Below are 26,661 nucleotides of genomic sequence, written 5' to 3'. Positions count from 1 at the left end.
TTCTATTAAAAGACTTTAGTATAAATTAAGATTTAGCTTTTTCATGAAACCTCATGAAAATATTAAATATCAACATTGCTGTCTGAGAGCATTTCTGCATGAAGCACAACTAACTTCTGACCAATCAGAGCTCTGAAATGGTTCGACTGGGTCTGGTGTCGAGTTCGGCAGACGACTCTCTGACAACAAGATGATGTCATTTTGTCACGTCAGTAAGAACCGATTTCAGAACGTTGCATGAAGTCTGTTGTAGCCTTAAGTAACGTTCTCTTTTAACGTCTTTAGTTACAAAAAATAGAAATAAATGGATAAAATTAACTGTAATGATTGATTTTAGATAAAACTGGATGGAGGAACAAAGGTTTGTCTCACCTTCAGATTTTCTCAACAGTTGAATCAGCAGAACCAGAATCAGGGAGTAAAACCCAAAAATCACACATGATGGAGTCAGGAGCATGAAGAGATGAGACTGGGAGGAAGGTGAAGATGATGATGGAGGTGAAGATGATGATGGAGGTGAAGGAGAGGGTGGAGCATCAGAAGTGGTTGTAGGATCAGAAGCAGTTGTTGGTTTCTCTAAAATAAAACAATTTATTAAATAACTGCCCAACAATTTCTAATAAAAACCAAAGTTTAACAATATTTTAAATCCTCTGACCTTCCACAGAGATCCTGCTGGATGGAGACTCTCCCTGATCGCTGATGCTGCATTTATAAAAGCCTTCATCAGATCTCTTCACTGTTTTAAGAGTAAAGTTTCCCGATGCTCCATGACCAATGACGACTTTATCTTTATAGAAAGCAGCTGGGAGGTTGTGGGCTGGACTCTTTGCTCTGCAGCTCAGAGTGACGTCATCTCCCTCCATCACAGGGAGGACAGGACTCTGCAGGATCACTGATCCACCTCAACACAGAGACAAACTACAGCATTTCATCCATTTCCACACAGCAACACTAACTCCACAGTCTGATCTTACCAGAGACAGAGAGCTGGATGCTGCTGCTGCTGCTGGGGGAGGATCCAGATGTGGACTCACACCAGTACACACCAGAGTCATGTGGGAATAAGTAGCTGATGTTACACATCAGGCCATCTGGTTTCCCCCATCCATCTCCACATGGCTTCCTGGTTCCTCTGGTTGTGTTTCTCCTCACAGTTCCTCCATCAGAGATGTTTCCATCCTCACAGCTCAGAGTCACTGATTCTCCTTTAAAGAACTGAGATCTGCTGGGATCCACAGTCAGAGCAGCTGGAGAGACTGAAGAGATTCAATTATATAAGTTGTTAATAATAATAATAATTAACATAATATTCAATAATTATATAAATTTTTTAATTGAATTTTCAGATGTAACATTTAATCCAAAGCTCATCTTTGAATATTTAAAATCATTTTAATGTAACAGAAGTTCACCAACCTTCATCTGTTGAGCAGCTCAGCAAGAAGATCAGAACTAGAGAATAAAAATACAATAAAAATACACATTTATTATAAACTAAAGCTGAACATGTTGAAAACAATGAAACTGTGTAATTCAGACTTAATTTATAGACGATTTTCATTTTTAGATGCTGTTATTTATAAACATCAAATTCATTGATTTCTTCAGTTTTTATACAGCGCTGATTCCAAACATAGTTTCCTGGCACTTATTAGACAACAGATCCATTTACACACAGAAACCTCCAGTCCCACAGTGATTCTATCACCAGATCCTATTAAATCCCATCCAGTAAAATGTCTCCAGTGTCTCAGACAGAGAGAAATGCTGATCCAGCAGAAAGAGACTAAAACTTTACTTACAGATCAGACAGTGAGATGTTCCTTCCATTGTTCTTCTCAGTGACCTGACGATGTTTGGCTGAAGCTGAGAACGGCTCACTGAGCCGCCTACTTCCTGCTGCTGGTCCGTCTGCTGCAGAGAGAGAGAGGAGGGGAGAGAGAGGAGGGGAGAGAGAGAGGAGGGCAGAGAGAGGAGAGGGGGAGAGAGAGGAGGGGCAGAGAGAGGAGGGACTGAGAGAGGAGGGGAGAGAGAGAAGGGGAGAGAGAGAGGAGGGGGAGAGAGAGGAGGGGGAGAGAGAGGAGGGTCTGAGAGAGAGGAGGGGGAGAGAGAGGAGGGGGAGAGAGAGGAGGGGCTGAGAGAGAGGAGGGGCAGAGAGAGGAGGGGGAGAGAGTGGAGGGCAGAGAGGAGGGCAGAGAGAGGAGGGGGAGAGAGAGGAGGGCAGAGAGAGGAGGAGTAGAGAGAGGAGGGGAGAGAGTGGAGGGCAGAGAGAGGAGGGGCAGAGAGAGGAGGGGCTGAGAGTGGAGGGGCTGAGAGAGAGGAGGGGGAGAGAGAGGAGGGGAGAGAGAGGAGGGGGAGAGAGAGGAGGGGAGAGAGAGGAGGGGGAGAGAGAGGAGGGGAATCGCTGCCTCTGTTGTCAGTCTGTTCCCATAGCAGTGGATTTCCTGCAGCATTATTATCCATCCATCCATTTTCTAAAACCTTGTCCCTCAGAGGGTCAGGAGGTGCTGCTGCCTCTCCAGCTAACGTTCCAGGTGAGAGGCGGGGTCACCTGGACAGGTCACCAGTCTGTCGCAGGGCAACACAGAGAGGCCAATTAACCTGACAGTCATGGTTTTGGACTGTGGGAGGAAACCGGAGTACCTGGAGAAAACCCACCATGCACAGGGAGAACATGGAGACTCCATGCAGAAAGACTGGGGCCGGGAATTGAACCCAGAACCTTCTTGCTGCAAGGCAACAGCTCTACCAACTGCACCACTGTGCAGCCCTCCTGCATTATTTTCGTCCAACAAATTAATCCAGTGAACGAAGCTCGTACAGCTAACTTTTAACCTCCGTCTTCCCATTTCTGACGCTGGATCTTCAACATCCTCAAGCTTTGAAATAGCAGGCAGCTACAAACCGGGTGTTAGCTGTAGTGGCTAAGTCTTGGCTACATTCCGCTGTCGCCTTGACATCAGCAGGAAAATGAAAAAACTAAGCACTGGATGGTACCGGCTAATTACTGGACACAACGGCACACCCCAAAACTCGGTTGTTGTACCAGAAGCACACAGATGTTTAAGTTTTGCGTCTTTTTCATGGTACAGATCTTGCAGCTTTGGCTAAAACAATAGGAGCAAGAGGGACCCGGAACCAATCTAGTGGCGAAAATGTAAACGGAAATACGTCACCACCTCTCGTGGCATGTACCCCATTGCTAAAAACTGTGAGCTGCGCCGAAGTAAATAAAAGAGAGAAGTTCAAATACATTCTGAGAATGAAACTCCTCCCTAGAGGTGAAAATATATCACAGAAAACGGAAGTACAGGAAATGGCGCCCCTTTCACTTCCGAAGTGTAATTTCCAAATAAGGTTTGAAACTGACAAGTGGCCCGTCCCCGTCCCCCTTTGTTTGCTGCAGCAGGTCCTTTTTGAACACAGCATTAAAAGTTAAAAGACAAAACTGAGGATAGTCAGAGTTGCTCACAGTTTCTGACTTCTTGGGACAGTTTCCCAGTTTTTCATTACCACTGGAACGCATCATAAACTTCACCTCCATCCTTCCCTCTGCAGGGCTCAGCAAGCTGTGAGTTTTCACTTTCATTCATTTATTCTAGTTCCACCGCTCTTCTAACTTTTGAAAATCAAAACAAAAATGATTTTATTCAATTTTCTAAAGTCCATAATAACTTCTTCTGCATTCCTCAAAAATATGCATGTAAAGTTTTGTAGTATTCAAATAATTACATTGAGTGTTGATGCCCCAGTTGTTTTGCAGTAAGAAAACTCACTTTAGATACTGGAGACTAAAAGTATCACTGCTCACAAACACATCAGTGATTCAGGAACCAAGACGGCATCTGATAGAATATTTGGAGATAAATAACGTAACGTGATGCTCCACTCATCCACTGCTATAACGATTTTACCTGTTTACTGAATGATCGATCGGTCACCAACTATATATATATATATATATATATATATATTTATATATATATATATATATATAAATAAGGCAGCTGTTGCCTACAGTTTCCTCTGCTTCCATCCCGACTCGGTTCTGCTGCATAGCAACGGATGCCGTGCGGTCGCAGTGTAAACACTAAAACACTAATTGACTATAATTAGAACTATATTGTGTGGATTATTATTACAGTGGAACCAGAACTGAGGCTCAGTCGGATTCAGTGCATTTTATGGGTCATCAGCTCTTTGTTAATCATTGAAATTACCATGGAAACATCCCATAATATCAGCTCCAACCAACAGATTTAGACCAGAACCAGGAGAGTTTTGAAGGTTCTGATCCATAAAGATCAAGTTGATCCAGAACCGGTTCTGGTTCTATCAGCTCCTCATCCTGACTTTCTATCAATATCAACCAATCAGAATCAGGTTGGGCTGATCCAGATCATGTTCTGGTTACCAGGGCAACCAGCTCCACCAATCAGATCTCGTCTAGTCAAACTCTGAACCAACCAGGTTTCCTGTCTGTTAAATCAGATTTAATGGAAAAATCATCTGATTATTAAAATATTCTGTTATTAAAACTCATCCATCTTCATTCGTCTCCACAGAACCGTTTCCAGTCTGGGCCACAGTTCTACTGGTTCTGGCTCTGGCTGCTGCTCCAGTTCTTATCCTGTTGTTATGGCATCGTTTCTCAGGTGAGTTTCTAGAACTGCGATACCCATAATGCCTTTGGACAGTGTCTGTTGTCCTCCAGAACAGGACAGAAGGACCTGGTCTGTCTCTGAGGAAACTCCTGGTGCATTGTGGGTCAGCAGCTTCCTGTCTCTCTAAAACAGTGGAGCCCAAAGTGGGTCCTGGAGGCTCCTGCATGTTTTAGTCTCCCTGGTTTAAAGCACCTGGATCAAATGATGGATCATTAGAGGCCTAAGAGGAACATTGACCTGCTGAAAACGTTCTTACTACCACCAGGGTGAGGACTAAAACATGCAGGATGCCGTTCCTCCAGGACCCACTTTGGACACCCCTGTTTTAGAGAGACAGTGACTGGGCAGAGGAGCTTGGTGTGTTGCTGCCAGGCTTTTTGACATGGACATATGTCTCTGTCCTCTGAGAGTCCTCCAGGAGACAGTCATGACACCATCAGAGCTGCTGCTGTCTGTCCAACTCATCTTGTCCTCTGTTGTCTCTCAGTCCCAGAACAGGTGGAGGTGGAACCAGGGGTGGAGTCTGTTAAGCTGTCCTGGAGAATCACAGAGAGTCTGGATGGAGACGTTAGAGTGGAGTGGATGGACTTCAGAGACAGGAAGGTCCATGTGAATCAGAACGGTTCTGATCAGCCTGGAGAACAGCACAGATCCTACAGAACCAGAACCAGGATGGAGGAAAACCTGCTGAAGAATAAAGACCTCAGTCTGACTCTGAGACGACCCACTGAGGGAGACAGAGGGACAAAGGTCAGTGTGATGTAATGAGTGATGAAGATGAGGAAGCAGAGCAGGAGGAAGAGGTCCAGGACAGACGGGGACACAGAGTCCAACAGCTGCTGGGGACAGTCTGCAGCTTCCTGCTGTCCTCACTGAGGACATTCTGTCCACCTGCTGCTGGTTGGACACAGCAGAGACAACAGTGTCTCTGTTCAGTGGAGACATGGGACACATTTCAGATGGAACCAGTCCAACATGTTGGACCTTCATCCAGTCAGAGGACATGTCCTCAGAGCTGCTGCTGTCTGTCCAACTCATCTTGTCCTCTGTTGTCTCTCAGCCTCACAGGTGGAGGTGGAATCAGGGGACGAGTCTGTCCTGCTGCCCTGCAGAATCACAGAGAGTCTGGATGGAGACGTTAGAGTGGAGTGGATGGACAGAGACAACAGGAAGGTCCATGTGTATCAGAACGGTTCTGATCAGCCTGGAGAACAGGACCAGTTCTACAGAGGCAGAACCAAGATGGCTGAAAACCTGCTGGAGAATGAAGACCTCAGTCTGACTCTAATGAATCCTACAGTCAGCGACGTCTTCACCTGCAGAGTCTCCAGAGACGGAACCGTCCTGATGGTGAAACAGGTTCAGCTGGAGGTCAAAGGTCAGTGGTTCACATTTGATCATCTTTATTTCTCTAGAAATAAAGAAATGTTGGATCAGAACCAGTCGGTAGCATCAGAACCAGGGATGAAAGTAAGGGGGTACTGTTGGGTACTGGTACCCCTAAAAGATTCAGCGGGGTACGCAGTACCTGCAAGAGAGGAGCGTCTGTCTGCTGTAAAAAATCAATGGGTTCACTGTGCAGCTGTGACTGATTAATTTTTCAAGAACAATCTAAAACACGACTTTATCAGTTAGTAAATAGCTTTTTTCCCCATTTCATATTGTTTCTGAACTCTGTACTAGATCAGGGCTGCGATACGTCGATCGCGGATGGTTTTGAGTTGATCTCAGCATTAGGTGACAAACTGAACGCAGCCAGGAGGCTGAGAGCAGCAGGTCCTCCTCTGATTGGCTTAAAACGTTCAGAACTTTATTAAAGAACAACAATAAATCAATAAAACATGTTCATATTAATGACCCAACAACAATAATAATCTCAGTGATTATTGTTTCAACAAGGTGTTGCGCAATTCTGTGCGTTTCGGTTCCAAAATAACCAGCAGATCAGGAGTTTAATAATCAACCACCGCTGTGTTCATGAGGCTTATTAATGATCGCAAAATAAATATCAAGCCTGAAAACCTGATATAACGGACTGAATGTTTTTAACATAATCTCTGGTCGGCTTGTGGAGCGCAGGCGGTTGCCATAGCAACGGCTGTGCTTAAATGACAGAGAGAGTAAAAAGGTGCGAGTGGTTTAGAGTTGATCACCTGTTCAGGTTGTTTTATCTTTGTTTACCTTTGCTGTGGCTCTTTACAGTCGCTGTAGTTTCTGAACAATCAATAAACGACAAACTTGGACTAATTACCTCGTTTTGTGTGACGTCATTTACAACAAACATCAAACACGGTAAATATGTTTCATTAAGTATTTAACAAACAAATGGCTTCTACCTTGATAATTATGTGAAATTAAATTAATATTTAGAAAAAAATAGTTTGGTGCTTTGAGCTCAGAGTCTGAGAGGCTTTTCATTTATCAAACTAATTTTTTTGCCTCTTATTTAGTGGAAATGTTGATGTTGATGAGATTTTCTCCAAAATAATAACCTTTTTCAACCTTTATAGCTCCACTGTTGAAAATGAGGCTCTAACATTCACAAATGACAGAAATAAAATCCAGTCCAGCATCTGGTTTGAGGTGATTCCTCTGGAACCTGTTGGAGGAAAAACATCCCAACTTCAGAAGATGAGCTTTAACCTAACAGAGCTCTGTGGTTCCTCCTGTCAGTATGAGAGTCAGGGTGAGGAGGCGCCATGTTAGGAAGAGAAGCTGCAGGATCTTCAGAACAAACAGGTCATGATGCTGGGCTACTGATTATCCCTCTGTCTGGACACAGGACCAATAGAACCAGTTTAAAAGATAAAATGAATGGTTATATGCCAGACATGGAAAACTGGGATGACTCCATGCCATGATGTTCAGGATTTAGGTCTCATGGCATCTCAAGGCGTCAACATTGCAGCCAGTGGGCTGAAGGATGACATTTTATATATAAATTATATTTATATATATGGTTAGCTGGCATATAACCATATATATATATATATATATATATATATATATATATATTTTGTCATAGTAGCCCCAAGAATTTAAAACTACTTTCACCCCTGATCAGAACCAGTCGGTACCCGTCGGTACCATCAGAACCAGTCGGTACCAGTAGAACCAGTTGGTACCAGTAGAACCAGTAGGTACCATCAGAACCAGTCGGTACCAGTAGAACCAGTTGGTACCATCAGAACCAGTCGGTTCCAGTAGAACCAGTCGGTACCATCATTGGGCTCCACTGGGTCCAGTCCGCTCTCAGGTCTCATGGTGAAAGCAGCAGAACCAAAGGTGGTGCCTCACGGCTCGGTTCTACTGAGACTAACTGGTTCTGACCCAAACACTCAGAACCTCCTGACTGGTCCACCAACTCTCTGCTTATTATGGGATGTTGGTGCTGGGAGCTGATCTGGACTGGAGGTCCAGGTCCACAGAACCTGGAGAGCAGCTCTTCAGCAGAACATGGACCTGGAAGGAAAGTCCAGTTCAACCCAGTAGAACTTTCTGCTTCAGAACCAGCTGGAGAAAGATCCACCTTCCTGTTCCTGCTGCTCTCACCTTCAGTCAGGAAGTGATGAAGATCTGCTGCTGCTGCTCATCTTCCTCTTTCTGCTTCTCTCAGACCAACTGGTGGAGGCGAAGGAGGGGGATGAGTCTGTTAAGCTGGAGTTCAAGGTGACCTTTGACCTGCGGAGGGGAGACAGAGTGGAGTGGTGGGACAAAAAAGAGAGGATCGTCCATGTGTATCAGAACGGTTCTGATCGGCCTGTAGAACAGGCTGAGTTCTACAAAGACAGAACCAGGATGAACAAAGACGCTCTGGAGACTAAAGACCTCAGTCTGACTCTGAGTCGACCCACTGAGAAAGATATCAGACGGTTCAGATGTGGAGTTTATAGGAACGGAGAACTGCTGAGAATTAAAACTTTTCAGCTCAACATCAAAGGTTTGTCCATCTGTCTCTCTGATTGTCTTTTGTCCTCCTGTCTTTGTCTCTCTAACTGTCTTCTGTCTCCTCAGCAGGGACAGTCCAGGACCAACCAGAGGACACCAGGAAGCCACTGCTGGCTGATCAATCAGTCTGATCAGGTTGATCATCTCTGATCATTGATCCAGTCAGACTTTGGATCAGAGCCGATCTCAGTGAAGGTTCTGATGGACCAACAAAGACACTTCCTGGTCCTCTGGTCCAGTCTGCAATAAGCCTGTCACAATAACAAATGTTGCTGAGGAAGTAAACAACTTGAAGCCAAAGTGGAAATAAATACTGCATTCAACCAAAAGAGTGCAGATTATGAAGTCTGTATACTACGTTGTCCTTCAGTAATCACTAGATTTAAATAGAGAAGATGGGCACATCGGACCACCTGATGCAATAATTCACACTACACGGTTTTTTGCCCCTATTTTCCCCTTAAGATCATCTTAGATTGTTGGCCGATCTAAGATTCTCGCTGGTGATTTTGTAACCGATCATCCTGCAGTGTGTGATGCGTTATGGTAGATAGTCGTGGCCGAGGGGAAATTACGGAGGGGAATCCCAAACAGCTGACACGGTTCTGGGTTCGATTCCCGGTCTTTCTGCATGGAGTCTCCATGTTCTCCCTGTGCATGGTGGGTTTTCTCCAGGTTCTCCGGTTTCCTCCCACAGTCCAAAAACATGACTGTCAGGTTAATTGGCCTCTCCAAATTGTCCCTAGGTGTGAGTGTGTGTGTGCATGGTTGTGTGTCTCTGTGTTGCCCTGTGACAGACTGGTGACCTGTCCAGGTGACCCCGCCTCTCGCCCAGAACGTTAGCTGGAGAGGCAGCAGCACCTCCTGACCCACTGAGGGACAAGGATGTTAGAAAATGGATGGATGGACTTGTAGCCATTATTTTGTGCCCATTGTTGGACACGAACCGTTATACCCAGGATTTCTGTCGGCTAATGTGTCTCTCAGGGTTTGAAAATGGGCCGACAACTCGTGTCGTGTGCGCTGGACATTAGACTAAGGAAATGAGGACGGGAGGGTCAGTGGAGAGACCGGAGTTGAGCCTTTTTTTATTCAGTGTCATCAACAGTAAGAAAAAAGGCAGGAAGAGACGATAATTAAATGAGGTCGATAGGTTTAATTTATCGTCCGATTACTTGATTTATCGTTTATCGCGACAGGCCTAGTCAGCAGACTCTTATTGATCACTAGTGATTATTGATGACTGAAGGGACTGAATCATTTCTGCTGCCTGAGGAACCAGTTCATGACTGGAACTGGTTTGGATCCATCAGGGAGGAGAAGAGTCCAGTCTGAAGAATAGTCCTGCTGATCAGGATGGCCCTGATCAGCAGAACGAAGAGTCTGTGGCTCCTCCTCTTCTATTCAGTCTACAATTTGGAGCTTTTGACAAAAAAAATCCTGGAATAATTTTTGCCTTAAGACTTTAGGATCCAGTTCCACTGATTATTGAATTTATTACCCTTTATTGGATTATAATGCAGAGACAGATCATTATAGTCCTGGATTATAATCCAACTCTGACACCTCCAAACTGTCTGTTTATTTCTATTGTTATATAAATCATGCCTTATTAATGTGCTTTCAATACAAATAATAGAATCTTCTACTAAAGCCATTAACTTTTACTTTGCATAAGATGCTGAGTGTTAACATATTTCTGCTCAAGAAAAGCATGAATTTCTGACTGAAATATATTTTATGCCTCTGTGGTGGGATGGTGTTCCACCCCTCCCTGGACCGGGCACCGTTGATTGGTGGGCGGGGCGAATGGCTTTATAGTTGGGCGGGCCGCTGCAGGGTGCGTGCGTCTTTGTTTCTCCCACTGTTGCTACGGTCGGCGGCTACATGTCGGCTTGTGGGTTTGGTCGACTCGTCTGCGATCGTAAGTGGCAGTTTTGCTATCCGTGGCTGGGATCATGGTTGGTTTTTGGGTGCTACACCTGTCGTGCGTTTCTGCAGTGTTGCTCTGATGGCGTTGCCGGCTGCAGCTGGGGGTTGCTGTGGCGTGCGGCTTCCGTCTGGTCCTCACCTGCTGACCCGCTTCCTCCCGGGTTAGGCTGTGTTTTATCTTGATCCACCGTTAATGGGTTTTCTGTTTCAGGCACCTGATTGTGTTTGGAGCTGCAGCGCTTTGGACGCTCTGCTGTCTTGTCTTGTCTTGTCTTGCTGTTTGTTTGGGCCTCAACTAAACCCGTTGCTGATTGGGCCGGCTGTGTGGGCGGGGCGTTACTCCTCTGGTCCCATAGAAGGGCATTTGGAAGCGGATGACAACGATTTGTTCCATTGTTTTCTTTCATAGTTTTGTTTTGTGATTGAAGTTACTAATTTGTTTTCTTTTTGTTTGTTTGATTTACTAATTTCTTTTGCATTGCATGTTTTTTATTTTGGAATAATTGAACTTGTCCGTCCTTTTTCCTTGTGTGTTCCTTTTGTTCCAGGGACCGAGTAGTGGGCCTGAAGCCTCATTTTTAAAAATAAATGTTTTAAAGAATTGTTTAATAAAATATTGTGCACTGTTAAATCTGTGTTCGGGTGCATCTTGTTACTTTAAAAAAAAAAAATCTCCACCTGCTGGTCACACCTCATTTAATTAATTTATTACATGTTCCATGCGTTACTGTGCCTTATATGCAGTGGTGGGAAGTAACGAAGTACAATTACGTCGTTACTGTACTTAAGTACAATTTTTGTGTATCTGTACTTTACTTGAGTAGATTTAATAATGGATACTTTCTACTTTTACGCCACTACATTTTACAGTAAATATCTGTACTTTCTACTTCACTACATTTCTACAAAACTGTCGTGTGACTCGTTACATCCAAGTCGCATTGTGTGTTTTTTTTCCCGTTAAAATGTGAAGTTCAGGGACTTAAGGTGGCGCCGTAAAATACGAGCAATAACGTGACTTACGTGTCTGTTGTCACCCATCGCCTCCCCCTTTACTCGCACGCGGAGCTCCAAGACATGCGCAGTGGTTTCCTCTAATCGTCAGTAATATAATAGCTGCATAAATCATAAGATATGGCGACATGTAAAATCAGCAGCGCTTCGCTTTCACAGTCGGTGGGACTTTGTCCAATTTTTAACGTCACTTGGAAGGAAAGCTTAAAGAAAGGTAAGCTCCGTGGACGTGATGCTAGCAAAGCTAGCTGTATTGACTGAAACATATGTTGCATCTGCGATGACTGACATGTCGCAGATTTGGGACAATGCTGTGACCAAAGTGCAATATTGTAATATGACATTCATGGACGATCCGATTCTTCTGGACGGATCTTGACCAAGTCAGAGCCGTTCTTTGTTCTTGTAATGCTCTGCGTACACTGCAGTAGCTATTTTATTTAATTAAAATATCTTTATATTTAATTGGTGAATAAATAAAGCAAGAACGTAAGAACACAGAACATGCTCTTTGTTTTCGTCACCTGTCAAGGTGGCAGACGTTGCAGCAGGCGGGAGGATGAGAACAGTCACGATGCTCCTCCTGCTTGGTTACTTCTTGCTTATTGGGCCTTGGACAGTGTTCATAGTTGAGCGTTGTTAATTGCTATGTTTAATGGTTAATGGTGCAGACATTAGCAATATGGGCAACCGCCCAGGGCGTTATTTTTTTAGGCATGGCAGGAGACCTCTGTGTATTGTGGCACAGAGATGAAAGCAAAACAGAATGAAGAAGAGTTTGAATTGTCACTGGTTAAATTTATTTCAGCTCTAAGTTTTTAATATCTAGGTGGGAAAGTGAATCTTTCAGATCAATTTGAGAAGCAGTTTTGATAGGTGCACTAAATTTTATTGTCATGTAGCACGGGGTGCTGGTTTTGATTTGGTCTTGGGTTCGGTGGTCCAGACTACAACTCTGCTACGAGGCTCCTTGGTTCCATGTCCTCCTCTGCCAGTTGGATATATTTCAAAATAAATGTGTGGCAAAAAAGGTGAAGTTCATGTTATGTTAGGACAGGAGACCAGATGTTTCCATCCCTGAAATTATGATGCATAGAATCACATATCTAAGTCTAAACTATGTTACAGAATAAACGCAATAAAAACATGCTTTATCTGTGGCATATGATCATATGATCGGTACACTTAATGATATTAGTGATTAGGCAATGCATTAGCAAGTACTTTTACTTTTAATACTTAAGTATTTTTTAAAACCAGTACTTTTTTACTTAAGTAAAATGTTAATGTGGTACTTTGACTTTTACTTGAGTACATTTTTGTCTGTGTATTTGTACTTTTACTTAAGTAAATTTTTTGAGTACTTTCTCCACCACTGCTTAAAAGACATAACTCTGAATTTTAAACCCCCACATTGAAGACCCTCATCGGACTTGTCACCAGGAAATAATTTGGTCACTGATAGAAATATCTTATATGTTTAGTCAGACCTTAGCTGAGGCTTTAGACTGAGTTGTTCTATACATGCTACCACATACAGTGTTCATATAATATGCATGTATATGTGCTAAAATAATCTTTTATGCTCATGTTTTTCCATTTGTTTTATTTCTTGTGAATTTTCTAATGTACAATGTATTTTGCTCGACGCTTTAAGGCTGAATGAATCTCTGGTTTCTGAGTTAATCTGGATGTTTCTGCTGATCCTGGTTTCAGTTTTCTCTGAACATTCAGGATGAATGTCAGAAAAATGTCTTTTTTTTTTACTGGATGTTTCCTGAGTCTGAATCTGCAGAATCACCTGGATAAAAAACTGGGCTATTCTGTCAAACACCTGATCTCTCACAACAGATTAAGTGACAAATAAAATGTTTTTTCTTTTGTAGATTTCAGTTTTTGTCTCCTTTTCTTAAAAGTTGCAAACAAAAAAATATTTTCAAAATCTTGGTTTTATTTCAATAATCCTTTGGGGATTAGACCTGAATCAGCAAATTTGCTGAATATAAACTGTAAAACATTCTGGTTGGTTGTGAGTCAGCTGACTTCACTAAAGAAGCCCAAGGAGTCTGTTCAAAAATAAATCCAGATTATCCCCAAATCATATCCACATAATCAGAAAACCCAATAAAATAGTTTTATTGCCCAGTCCTACAATTTTCATTATTTCCCTGTAAATGATAGTTTTAACAATCGAGCTCATTCTTGTAGCGCATTTCATCAACAAGTCAGTTCAAAGTGCTTTACATCATGAAAACAAAAATACACAGTGATGAAAGGGTCAAAAAATGAAGCATAACATTTTGTCTGTTACCACTTACACATCAGAATGTTTATTAATGTTCCATTTATTATATTTCAAAACCAAATCTAAACAAGTGGTTTAGTTTTAATCTCATTCTCGTGAATTTCTGTTGCTTTTTCTGCCAGGTTTTGCACCTAAAGTTGCAGATTGTAGCTCTGGAAAACTAGACTTATAAACACCTCATATTGTTAAATAACTGATTTTATGTATTGAAGTTTTACATACTACATTTCAGTTTGCATGGATGTAAAATTACTGCTCAGTTTAAAAATTACAATATTTAAATCGGTGGTTAGCAAACAAAAAGTTTTGATATTAACTCTCAACTTCATTCACAAAACTTTTTTTTATTACGCAAGCAACATCTTTTTCACAAAACAATTAAGAGATGTTTGCCTGTCCTTGAACGCAAAGCTGATCCTTCTTCACCCCAACACAGAGGTACGTTAACCGAATATTTTCCGTATTTGACCGGTTATTTTTTTAAACGATCAGATCAGGTCCTTCATTTGATGGGTTGTAATTAACACCCTTGACTGGTTCACATGGTCCGACATTATAGACTTTACGCAAAGATTTAATCTCTGAGGCAACTGAAATCAATCAATAAAAACATCCTTTCTGAATATCATCTCATGGACTCTGAACTAAATGCGTCTTTCTGACCGGGAGCTGGCAGCGAGTTGAAGACCGGACGCTTTGGAGCGTCTAGTTAGGAAGCGCATTCAAAACCTTTGGTCGAAATGGTGCGTTAAATTCAAGTCTCCATTACAGACAACAGAAAACAAAAGAGAATGCAACGTTGTGTTAATCCATTTGAGGAGCCGGCAGTTTATCTTGAAATAAATTACGTAGAAGTTAATTAGACTGTAACATGCGCAGTCCGCTGCTCAACCACTGCGGAAGCGGCTCCCCCACTGCTAAGAATTAAAACCTGCCGGTAATGCCGAAATTACTGGTAAATAATACAGATTTTGTGGTATTCTGATTTTGTAATGTAATTATATTGGTTGTGCTACCACCCCCACGCCACTAGAGGCAGTAGCAGGCCCAAAAAAATGCGACTAAGTAGCAGATTTAGAAGTTCACTGAAAGCTACAGAGTTGGATCAAAACTGTGAGCTTTGCTGAAGTAAATAAAAGAAGAAGTTCAAATACATTTTTAGAGTGAAACTCCTTCCTAAAGGCGAAAATATATCACAGATTTCAAAAGAAAATAAAAACGGAAGTATAGGAAATAGCGCCCCCTTCACTGCCGGATTGCAATGGTCCCATTTCCAAATAAGGTACGACACTGACTGTGGTCCGTCCCCGCCCCTTCCTGTTTGCTGCAGCGAGGACCTTCTCCCTGTTTGTGTTTTCCAGTTCAATTTGTTCAGCAGAACCAGAGATCTGGGAACCAGGATGGAGAGAAGAAGAACCAGAGCATCCAAACAGAAATCCAGAAGCATGAAGAACAACTTTTTAAAAAGCTACATTTATAATTTATCCAATGAGACAAAGTCAGATAAAAGGTCACGCTCAGTGATGACATCATCAGTGAAATCATCAAACTCCTGCCTACCCTGGGCTGGTGAGGTCGTTACCATGGAAACAGCTGAAACTCTTTCTGTGCACAGAGAAGCTAAAAGGCAGATAATTGATTAACTAATTTATAATTAAAATAATGTTGATTAATAAACGAGCAGCTCAGAGAATCAAAGTGTTTCTGAGTTCAGATGAAGTTCAGCCAGATGACCAGCAGGGGGCAGAGCAGCTGCTGCTACAGGATTAATCAATCAGACTGATTGAAACCATCAACATGTCAGACTGGATTCAGATCAATAACTAAACTAAAGATGATTTTATTCATTCTGGGTTCGTAGCTGTTTATTATCTCCTTAATATTTTACTCACTTTTTCTATTAACATTTAATCAATACGGGATATTAGTTTAGGTTCTCACTCTGTTCAATGATGATGATGATGAAGCAGCAGCAGCCTCTGGATGAAACCTGAGCCGCTGCCACCAGGGGGCGCTGTTGGTCCTGGAGCGGCAGTGTCTGATGACCCTGAGGTCACAGAGGGTCACAGCTGGATTAGAGGCAGATTATTTATTCTCTGTGGATTTTAGTCTGGATCAGGAGGTTTAGATCATAACATGAGTTTAGAATCATGGAGATTCTGAGAGAATGAAGGAAAAAAAGGACTAAATCAAAAGAAACGGAGAAGAAGAGAAACCAGAAACAGAAAACTGGTTCATGGAACCGTCTGAGGTTCTGGAGGAGCAGAACCGGGTTTATATCTCAGTTCTCTGACTTTAAACCTGGAATCAGATCAGATTTTTAAATGTTTTTAAACTGACTGAACTGCAGCAGGTTCTGAAACTCAACCTCCTGAGAAACGGACCTCAGGGTTCTGCTGCTTTTCTTAGAGAAACTTGTTCCTGTTTGTAGAGGAACTGAAACCAGTCAGTCATTTTCCACTAACATCATCATCATCATCATCATCATCATCATCATCATCAGTGTAAAGGTGTTAAAACCATCCAGGGTGTTTGGAGGCTGCAGTCGCTGCTCTGGGTTTGATTCTCAGGTTTGGCTGCAGGTCGTCCCTCCTGTTCATGTCCTAAAGGACAATAAAGCCTAAAAGTATTTAAACACTATGTAAATTAAAATTATTTTCTAAAATTTACTATATAAATCATCAAACTTCAGAAAAGTTACGGTTGCTGAGGTGAAATGGGGATAAAACATGTGACTCCAACATGGAGGCCTCAGTCCTCAACATGGCCGCCGCAGGTCTGAGTCCTGACCTGATGACCTTTGCTGCAGGTCATCAGGTGACCTGCTGACCTTACAGGTCACTGAGGAGAATCAGTGTGGGGGTCAGGACTAAGGAAACAGTTTTTCCTGACCTCCAGCTGGAACCTGAAACAAAGAGGAGCAGATAGAGATGAAGACTGAGAGCAGGAAGTGAGGAAGAGGATGAGTGATGAAGAGCAGGAAGAGAGATCAGGTAGGATGAACGTGACAGGATGGAGGTCTGGGTCAAAACAGGCTGCTGGCTAACTGAAGCTAACTTAGGCAAACTGATGCTAACTCAGGCTAACTTAGGCTAAGTGAGGCTAAGTGAGGCTAAGTGAGGCTAACTTAGGCTAAGTGAGGCTAACTGAGGCTTACTTAGGCTAAGTGAGGCTAACTTAGGCTAAGTGAGGCTAACTTAGGCTAAGTGAGGCTAACTTAGGCTAAGTGAGGCTAACTGAGGCTTACTTAGGCTAAGTGAGGCTAAGTGAGGCTAAGCTAACTTCAGATTTTGATCACTTAGATAAAACATGGATCACAGATCAGAGGCTGAGGAACTGGGTCGGTCCGGACTGAAAGGTGGTTCACCCAGGGCGCCAAGCAGGCTGGGGTCGATTACAGCAGACACTGGTGAACAAAGCTGAAGCAGCAATAGCTAAGCAGTAAATAATTTTTTTATGCTTTTAAACGTACAATAATCAGTTAGACATGAAAAGAAGATTATTAGGTCATAGGAGAAACATAATCCTCATTAAAAAGTCATTTTATCTTCATTCCTGTTACAGATTGTTCCACTAATGCAGAGATTCCCAAACTGTGGGGGGAGAAGCGGTATGGGGATGTGATGGAAGAGAATAACAGGGAGTCTCTCAGGATCTCTAGCTGATCAGAGGACAAACTTCTGCTGAGGAAAAGAAGATCAGAAACTGAAGCAACATTTCATCAGCTCTGCTTCCAGACTCTGAGGCGAGTCAAACATCCTCAGCATGTTCCCAGAATCCACCAGGCAAAACGCAGCTGAGTTTAATTTAATCAGGAAACCTGCAGGAGCAGCTTCATCCTGCTGCTTCTCAAAGGTTCATCAGATTTAGATCATCGTTTTAACGTCTGTTTGCTCTTCACAGTTTGTTCCACACATTTACAAACCAACCAAAGCCTTTCTCTGACCTTTCACCCCTCCAGTCTCAGCAGCTCATCTCAGTTTTTTTCATCTTCACACCCTGCAGCTCATCACTAAATATAAACGATGGAAATTCAACTGAAACGCTGCAGAAACCACAAAGTTTTTAACAATCATTGTACCAAGAAACAGGAAGTAAACATGTTTGTAATGTGTGATGTTTTTTCTTTCTGGTTCTTCAGAGTAAACATGTTCAATAGATCAACATTCAGACTTTTCCTCATTGATGTTGATTTAGATACTGTTTGTCTGACAGAAGATCATGAATCTGCACCATAAACTAAAATATGTTTTCAAATAAAAATGTCATCAGCTGCCAACAACCGACTGCAGTAATCAGCAACGCCTCGTCACTAGAGGAAGATCGACCCAGTTCACAGAATCGCTCTAATTCAGCCACACTGGACACAAAATAACAATGGCAAGACTAAACTTATTGCACAGCAACCTAACTTAAATTTAGACTTTGACTAGGCCATTCTATAGCTTTAAATACATACCATTGTCCTGCTGTGTTAGAAAGATGAGCTGAAGCTGATGAACTGAGTCGGACATTTTGTTTCAGGATGTTCTGTTGTTTCTCCTCCAGCAGCTCTGCTCTGCTCCTCCTCTCTGTCCTCTGCCTGAAACCTGTTGATTTGTTCTCGTCTCATTTCATGACACATTTCACAGGAACAGACAATCATCTGTTTTTCTCCGAGTTCAGGCATTAAATCAAAAGTTTGTAAAGGGGGGGTTGTGAAGTTTCTTTAGATTATTTAAGCCTGTAAACATTTTTATTTTATTCCCTAGAGGACATCTTTCTGATTCGTAAAGTGGTGAAAAGCTAGCCCTCCGTATTTGTTCCGTATTTCTATAGACATCTATCACACACATATCAACACTAAGTGTAACAACCACCAAAATAAAACACTGGTGGCGGGAGCTAAAGGACCTCAGGACGCTGTTGCCACGGTTACCTAGAGCCCAGTGTGATACCAGACAGAATGGATCAGGAGAGGAACTGTAGACCCGTTAGAACCTAAAGAACCAGAAATCAGCATCTCTTCATCCCTCAATCATCTCCTGAGGCTGATATGGAAGAACATTATCATAAATTTCTTACCTCAGGAACGTGAAGGACGTCGTCACTTGCAATTCCCAAAGTTTCTTGTAGATGGTGCAATATGTGATTGGAGACGAGTCTGGCATAGGCTTCACCGTGGCAGCAGTTTGGTTTACTTGAAAAATAAAACAAGTCTTATTTTAGTTCATGTGCTCAATTACAATATTACATGAATTCAAGGTGGCAAGAAAGTCATTTTAATTAAATCAAACTAGGACTATTTAAATTCACCAATTAAAAATAGTGTTTAAAATATCCTGGTAACAGTGTGGAATATCTAACCTAGGCTTTTATACTCATTGCATTTAAGTTTTTAAATTACAGCACATCAAACACCCTCAGTTAGTGAAATACTAGGCGGAATTGCCCTTTAACCATTTCCCGAATCAGAAGCTAAATGAGAAGCCACCTTAGCTATGTTAAAAACGGAAGCTACCAAAACTCGTGTTAATATTATTTTTAAGACGCAGCTATTGTGGTTAATAACTGTTCAAAGCTCATATTCGCAAGAGCGGCTCTTTAACCGCGGATGAAAATTGGCATTTCACGACATGCTAACTAGCTTCAGTTAGCTTATCTTAGAAAGACAGACAACTTTAAACTTACCTCTGAGTACAGCAGCTGTAGGGCCTATACACGTAAAAAAGTCCTCCATCTTCATCCATGTCCAACCGAGATTAGAGAATTTGCCAAAAGAAAATCTTATAAAAGTACAGTAGATAAAAGCTTAGTTAGGCTGTTACAACTGAATCAACCGTTAATCAGGGCAGTTAAATGATCTCTGGCGTTGCCGTTAGTGATGTGCGGATTGATACTGAAATATCGATTCTTCCGATACCAGAACTTAATTCTTTAAAATCTATTGTCAGATCCAAGGATCAATACTTTCAACACTTTGGTAATTTGAGATAATGTAGATTAACAAGAGCACGTTAGAAAGTAACTAAATTATTGAGATCTTGCCCAAATGAAACGTTGTTAATGGGAACTACTTTTTCTTCCGCTTGGTAAGTATGTAATGTGTAAGGACGTAATGCCCATGCGCAGCGTGCTGCTGACGCTCACTAACTCAGAAATGAACATGTTGACAGATTATTAAAAAAGCGACATGAAGCCATTTCAGCTGTCATTTTATAGTAGTTTTAATAATTAAACAAGGATGTACACTGCTCAAAAAAAATAAAGGGAACACTTAAACACTTAAGTGAACACTTAAGTGTTCCCTTTATTTTTTTAGCAGTATATTTAGTAGGGTTATTACTTTACTAATTTTCTTTTTTTTAGTTTGCAACTCCATTTTCACATGTTTTGTATATTTCTGCTGAATTAAAATAGTTTATAGTAAACAAGATTGTTGTCTCAATGTACTTCTGAGTTTAAAATGAGTGCATCAGAGTACATTGTGTTCTTTTTATGAAGCCAAGATATGGATTACATTTATTTTTTATTTAATTAAGAAACAAATTAACTGTCTTTGCGCAAAGTATGGGATCTGTATTGCCAATACCAGCTTAAATTTTACTCAGTATTGGATCGGAAAGAAAATCTGTTGTATCGAACATTAATACTATCTCACTGACATTTTGGGCGCTTTCCCATTTGGATTGTATGATGTCATAAAAGGGGTTACAAACATGATGAATAAAATATTGTTCAAACTAATATTAGTAACTTATAAAGTAAGAATTTGAAATATAAACCAAAAGTTAAAATATTTATCATGACATTGAGCTAATCAATATTGTTGATTCTAATCTCATTGTGTGGAAAACCAGCCATTTCAAATCACACATCAATAGACATTTCATGACGTGTCAGTAAGAGGTCCCACATCTTGCATTAAGATCAGATTAAAGTCCGCAGCAGATGGAAACATGCCAAGAATTATCTTGATATATAAACTGATATTGTCTCTGAAATTGTTGTGTTAAATGTCAACCGTTTAAATATTAAATTATAATTTCCAGTACACTCTGTGTTTCATTGAAAATAACACAAAGGATTCCATTTGGACATAGTCTGTTTTAATTATCTGAAGACATTTCATTAAGTATGTGATTTTGCTTTCTGTGCTTGAAATAAGAAATTTTTACTTATATAAAATAAGTTCTAGACTTGAAGTTTGATTGGTAAATATTGATATTCTAGATTCTAGAACATATTTACTCATAATAAGTAATATTTTCTTAATATTAAGCATTTATATCTTACTGAGATAATTAAGTACAAAAACACTTAAAATAAGAAAAATATTCTAACATAAACCCCTCTTGGTGAGAAAAATTATCTTGTCAGAAAGAAAACAAGAAAAATCTTCTTAATTTAAGATATTTAATCTTACTAAGATTTCAGTTTTTGCAGTGTATGGATCACTTTTTAGAAACAATAAACACTGTCCTAAAATAATGTCTGTCACTGCAGCGGCCATCCCACCACATGAGAGCAGGACGACGCACCGTGGTGGGCGTCCCTTATTTTGATTTCTGAAAGGTGGCAACCCTACCCAGAGTCTAACCGAGGCTAATCGGAGGCTAACTGCGGCTAACTAGATTCTAACCGGAGGCTAATTGAAGCTAACTGAGGCTAATTGAAGCTAACCGAGGCTAATCGGAGGCTAACTGCGGCTAACTGAGGCTAATCGGAGGCTAACTGCGGCCAATTTGAGGCTAACTGAGGCTAACTAGATTCTAACCGGAGGCTAACTGATGCTAACTGAGGCTAATTGAAAGCTAAGTGGAGGAAAATTGAAGCCTAACTGAACTCTAACTGTAGCTAGCTGAGGCTAAGCTAACTGCTGAACTTCATTCAGATTTTGGTCACTGAGACAAAACATGGATCTGTGATCCATGTTTTTGCTGAGGAACTGGGTCGGTCCAGACTGCTCTGATTTAACAGGAAGAATATTGCAATGTTACTTATTTTTCGGGGTACTGATCTCTCACAGAAGGAAAGTTGGGGATAATTCCCAATGCATAAAGTGTCCTTAACAGAAAGATAAAACATTTCTGATGAGGATTTAGTTTTTTCCATGGCCTAATTTTCTTCTTTTCATGTCTAACAGATTATTGTATCTTTAAAACTATAACAAAAACATTTATGTTCACTTATTTCTGTCATGGTTTTAGGGATTTGTCTGATCCACATGCAGAAAAGACCATAAGGAGAACTAGGCAACTCTTATAGGTTTTAATGATGTCCAGCAAAGTCAGTGTAGTACACAGCTCTTTCAGACACGGATGGAAGCCCCACCGGGGAAACCAAGCCAGAGGGAGACTCACGGGAGCAGGAACCAGTCGGACGCACCGTAGGACGAGTGGGGCACAACTGCTAAGGGGATCGTTGGATCGCCAGGAACCAGAGGGAAGGAACCTCATCTAGGTGGAATCCAAAGGGACAGCGTACCTGATAAGGTAAACACAACACCGGTAAGTACAAACTCAATAAACGTCAGACATAGATCTAGAGACTCTGAGGAAGCTGAATTACCACATGGGCAAACACTCTGGTGTTGGCCGAGGTTTTTTTGTTGTTGCTTCTCATTCCTTCCACCAGGGGCCGCCTAGTGGTCGATCTCTGGTGGGCGTGACCAGCGACGCTGGAATTTTACACACCTGTTGGAGGTTGTCTCATCTGTAAGGAGCTTAAGAGTAGGAGTCAGCCAACACCTTGTTGCCAGAATGTTTAGAAAGTAATGATATTTCCTTAATGGTTTCCTTACTGGTTCCAACCACTTTAAGATCCAAGCTCCTGGCTGTTCCCTGAGTATTCTTCTCCTCGAGACGCTGTTGGACTTTACCCTTTGGTGCCCGAGCTCCCACTCACACCCCCCACAGTAAAACGACCCACCTGGAGCTCCTTGGCTGCCTCCCTCACACTGACTCCCGGTGAGCTGAAGCTCTTACCTGTCCGCCCTCCAACGCCGTCCGTCTACCATCTCTGAACCTCGGCTGGTTCCGCAGCAGACTGGAGCTCCTGGTAAGACCTGACCTTCTGGATTATCAGAGGTCATTAGAAAGGTCAGAGGTCAGCCCTGAACTACATGGCAGGACCCGGATCGTTTCCTGAAGAGAGCTGGGACTACAATCTAAAGGTTACCTTAGTAACACACTTTGTCATGAATTAAAATAATATATCAGCTCCCTCTGCCAGACCAGTCAAATGTTTTCCAGTGACCATCTGGAGGATCCAGAGGAGGAGCAGCGGGGGGTCAAAAGGTCACATCAGGCTAAAATAAAACTTTTTAGAAGAAACTTTACTCAACATATTTGGAAGAAGGAGAAGGATGAGTCCAATTCCAGTAGAACCATCCCAGCCATGAAGCATGGAGGGGGAAGCATCATGCTTTGGGGTGATTTTCTGCTGGGCAACATGGAGCATCAACTTCCTGTGAGGAAGTTTTTCTATCAGTTTCAGGTTCTGGATACCAACTGGACCGCTCCAGAACCTTTAAATATTTATTATGGAGCCACTGCTTAGTTCACTGGCTATGAATTGTTGACTTAGTGCTGTCAATCACCCTCGGGTATGTGCTGCTCACACCCTCTCCTTGCTCTCTGCTACAGCAGCCATGAATGCTCAGGCTAACAATGAAGTGTAAAATCTGCAGAGGAAAATATTGAGGGGAAAAAATCATGATGAGTTTATTCAAGATAAAATACTAAAGAACACAAAGCTGGAAATCTGAAATGAGATTTTTTATTTTTCTCATTACAGTCATGAAAGTATTCATTGGTTAATCATTAAAAATTAATCATTAAAAAATGACATTAACACATTGATGTTTTCTTCTTCTGCCGTTTTTGTCCAAGTAATGTTAAAACATTTAATCTGTTTAATGTTAATATGTAATTTTCTTCATAAGCTTCTCTGAACTTTACACTGGTTAGAAGAAAACCCAAACAAAAAAATAGCTTCAGTTCAACATCTTCTTTAAGTTAAATAAAGATTACAGTTTGTGAGAAAAAAAAATCAAGACTTTTTTTTATTGAGATGATCTTGAAGTGAAGCATAAAGAAAGATAGAAAACCTGAACTAAAATAATCAGCAGTTATAATCTGATGTTAGGAGAGTTGAAACCTGAGCTGGTCGTCATGATGAGACTGAAGGTCAGAGGTCATCTGATCCTGGAGGAACATCTGGAATCACAGAAACATTGGAAACTAATTAAATCCGTTTGTTTAATGTACACTGGTGGGAAAATGAGATTTAATCTCCAGGAACGTCCTGAAAAAATAATGGTTAAAAATGCAGCTGAAGGAATAAAAATGTTTTAATTCAGTGTCAAGTAACATAAACATCAACATTGACTCTCCTCCCAGATTTTGGTCTTAACGTCCGACAGACTATCTGGATTCTCCTCCAGTCCAGGATTTCTCAGAGACTCAGGCGGGCGATACTCAGGTCAGCAGAAAACATTTACATTTCCACTTCTCTCTAGTGATATTTGGTATTTTCTATTTGTACTAGAGGTGTGCCGATCGATCGGTCACCGATCATAATCGGCCGATTTCCGTGAAAAAGTGCATGATCGGTGATCGGCGATCATTGGCTCTTGTTGCCGATACCGATCACCTGCATCTCATTTCTCAGCCTGCCTATGCAGCTGGTCTCCTCTTTCCTTCACTCTGCAAACGCGCAGCAACAAATCCTAAGCGATGTGGAACTATAACTATAACGCACTGAGTGAATGGGGGAAGTTTGCGTGTTGCAGCGGAAAATTGAAGCAGGTCAAAATGCATCAACACAACGAAGCTAATATGACATAAAAACAATGACATACTTGACGGAGTTTGGCTACATCGAGGCTCACTGCAGTAAAAAAGACATGGAGGATCAAATAGCAGGTAAAGCAGCGCACAGCTACAAACACCCGGATTAGCATGACGGTCAGAAAGCTAAACAAATAACCCACAAAATGATTTAAGTCTTGGAGCTGCGATGTAAGACGCTGGTTCTGCTCTCGCTGTTGAACCGCTGCTACGCTACAGGTAGTAATATTTCACAGACGGAGCGCCGCTTCTGCTCCACCTGGTAGTGACTCTCACACCGAACCTCAGCTTAAAGCTGCAGCATCTAACCTAAAAAAATACATTTTACATACGTATTAAAATTTTCGCTGTCCTAACATGAGACAGATAATCTCTAAAAAATAACCGATCTCCTCCCTGCTCTGCATAATTACTCTGCTCAGTCAGAAACAGCCACTCAGAACTAGCAGTAATCAGCTAGCTGCCATGCTATCAGGAAGTTTTCATTCAGTAACTCTGGATTGTTTATTGTAATGGAACCTGTATTTGCCTTTGAATGTTAAGTTTAGTTTTATACTTGAATTTTTTGGCAATGTTGAGAGGTTTCATTTTGGCTCTTTGCATTATTTAGCCTCTTCAGAGCCTCCATATGTTATCAGTCTGTTAAAGATAGTATTATTGATAGCAGGACAATTTGCAGAATTTTGTTTTTTTTCTTGGAAAAAGTTATTAAAAACAAGTTTTTGTCTAAATTAAGGTGAATTCATGGTTCCTTTTTCCACATAATGTAACTGGTAGTGCTTATGATTAATTAATAATAATTATGTGATTGATATCTGTGATAGGCCGTGATTGGCCCTCATGGGTGATCGGAATCGGCAGGAAAAAACCTGATCTGCACATCTCTAGTTTGTAGCTTAAAGTAGCTAAGGGTTCTCATCATGTCTGTCTGGAATGGTTAAACAAAGACACGTGGGTTACGATCTTTACTCCCATTGGACAGAAATGACAAAGGTTAGACAGAGCACAGAACAAAAACACAAAAACAAACTCTGGAAATTCTACTGGCTACCAGGACCGGCCCAAGGAGGTCCCATAAGTGTATGTATATATATATATATATATATATATATATATATATATATATATATATATATATATATATATATATATAAAACCCCGCCTCTCGCCCGGAAGGTTAGCTGGAGATGGGCACCAGCAACCCTCCCGACCCCACTGAGGGACAAGAGTGAAAGAAAATGGATGGATGGATATATATATATATATATATATATATATATATATATATATATATATATCCTACGTCATACCATGGGAGACATTGATTAGCACGACATGCCGGCTCAGATGTCGCCCGGCCAAACAAGGTCTGCGTCAGGTGCTGGGGAACCAGAGCACCTTGATGAAAAATGGGCTACTGAAACAAGACGAAAATGGGCGAGAGGTGAAAACATGGATCTGTTGGAATGCTACTACTCAAATAACCCTAGTCAGAGGGGCTACATGCAAAGACTGTGGGAGGAATGGTTAGTTTGACATCCTCAGTCGACACTAACTGCTAAACAACTAGTAGCTCAGTGTTCCAACATCCGCAAACGGCAACTGCTATCACAACTTGAGATTGACGAGGTACAACACAAGTGCTACGGGAAGGAGCCAGGACGCCAGGTCAGAAGGGAGTTAACTACAACTACCTGCCCAGAGACTGGGTATGTAGCCCCAGTAATGAACGAACCATCTGAGCTGAACGAGGCAGCAACTGACCTGAGAGAGAGAATCATGGCCCGAATGAACACCAGACGACCCCGACGCCAATTACAACAGCTGAGTGAAGTACCATCAGAAAGTCTCATTGAAGATGTGAATGCAGCATTGAGAACGATCCCTACCAACACCATAACAGAAACCAATGAGCTGATATACAACTCAGCATCAGTGATCCTTGAGATGCTTGGTTATAAGA

General features: G+C 41.6%; 2 protein-coding genes across 7 annotated transcripts in view; one reads left to right on the top strand and one right to left on the bottom strand.

Annotated features, from left to right (window-relative positions):
- The window catches only part of LOC145548493 (Fc receptor-like protein 5), a 75,645-nt gene that overhangs the window by 24,764 nt on the left and 24,220 nt on the right, over positions 1–26,661 (bottom strand). For 3 of the 5 annotated variants that reach the window (XM_081598951.1, XM_081598952.1, XM_081598953.1), the window contains exons 1-5: positions 1,806–1,984; positions 1,420–1,455; positions 978–1,259; positions 659–904; positions 373–576 (exon numbers count right to left, since the gene is read on the bottom strand). In XM_081598951.1, coding sequence (XP_081455077.1) covers positions 373–576; positions 659–904; positions 978–1,259; positions 1,420–1,455; positions 1,806–1,833 — 796 coding nt within the window. In that variant the 5' untranslated portion in view covers positions 1,834–1,984. Of the gene's footprint in view, positions 1–372; positions 577–658; positions 905–977; positions 1,260–1,419; positions 1,456–1,805; positions 1,985–8,219; positions 8,309–26,661 lie in introns of those variants that run through there. The other 2 variants (XM_081598949.1, XM_081598950.1) reach the window with 2 other exon arrangements.
- LOC145548496 (uncharacterized) overlaps positions 5,419–26,661 on the top strand; it is a 101,441-nt gene continuing 80,198 nt past the window's right edge. The window contains exons 1-3 of one of the 2 annotated variants that reach the window (XM_081598964.1): positions 5,419–6,045; positions 8,284–8,607; positions 8,682–9,138. In XM_081598964.1, the coding sequence (XP_081455090.1) occupies positions 5,643–6,045; positions 8,284–8,607; positions 8,682–8,746 (792 nt within the window). In that variant the 5' untranslated portion in view covers positions 5,419–5,642 and the 3' untranslated portion in view covers positions 8,747–9,138. Of the gene's footprint in view, positions 6,046–8,283; positions 8,608–8,681; positions 9,139–26,661 lie in introns of those variants that run through there. The other variant, XM_081598963.1, reaches the window with a different exon arrangement.

Source organism: Poecilia reticulata, chromosome 18, assembly GCF_904066995.2.
Source record: "Poecilia reticulata chromosome 18, P_reticulata-male-v2, whole genome shotgun sequence".
Taxonomy (NCBI): Eukaryota; Metazoa; Chordata; class Actinopteri; order Cyprinodontiformes; family Poeciliidae; genus Poecilia; species Poecilia reticulata.
Note: the sequence above shows the minus strand (reverse complement) of the source record. Positions and strands in the feature narration are given on the sequence as shown.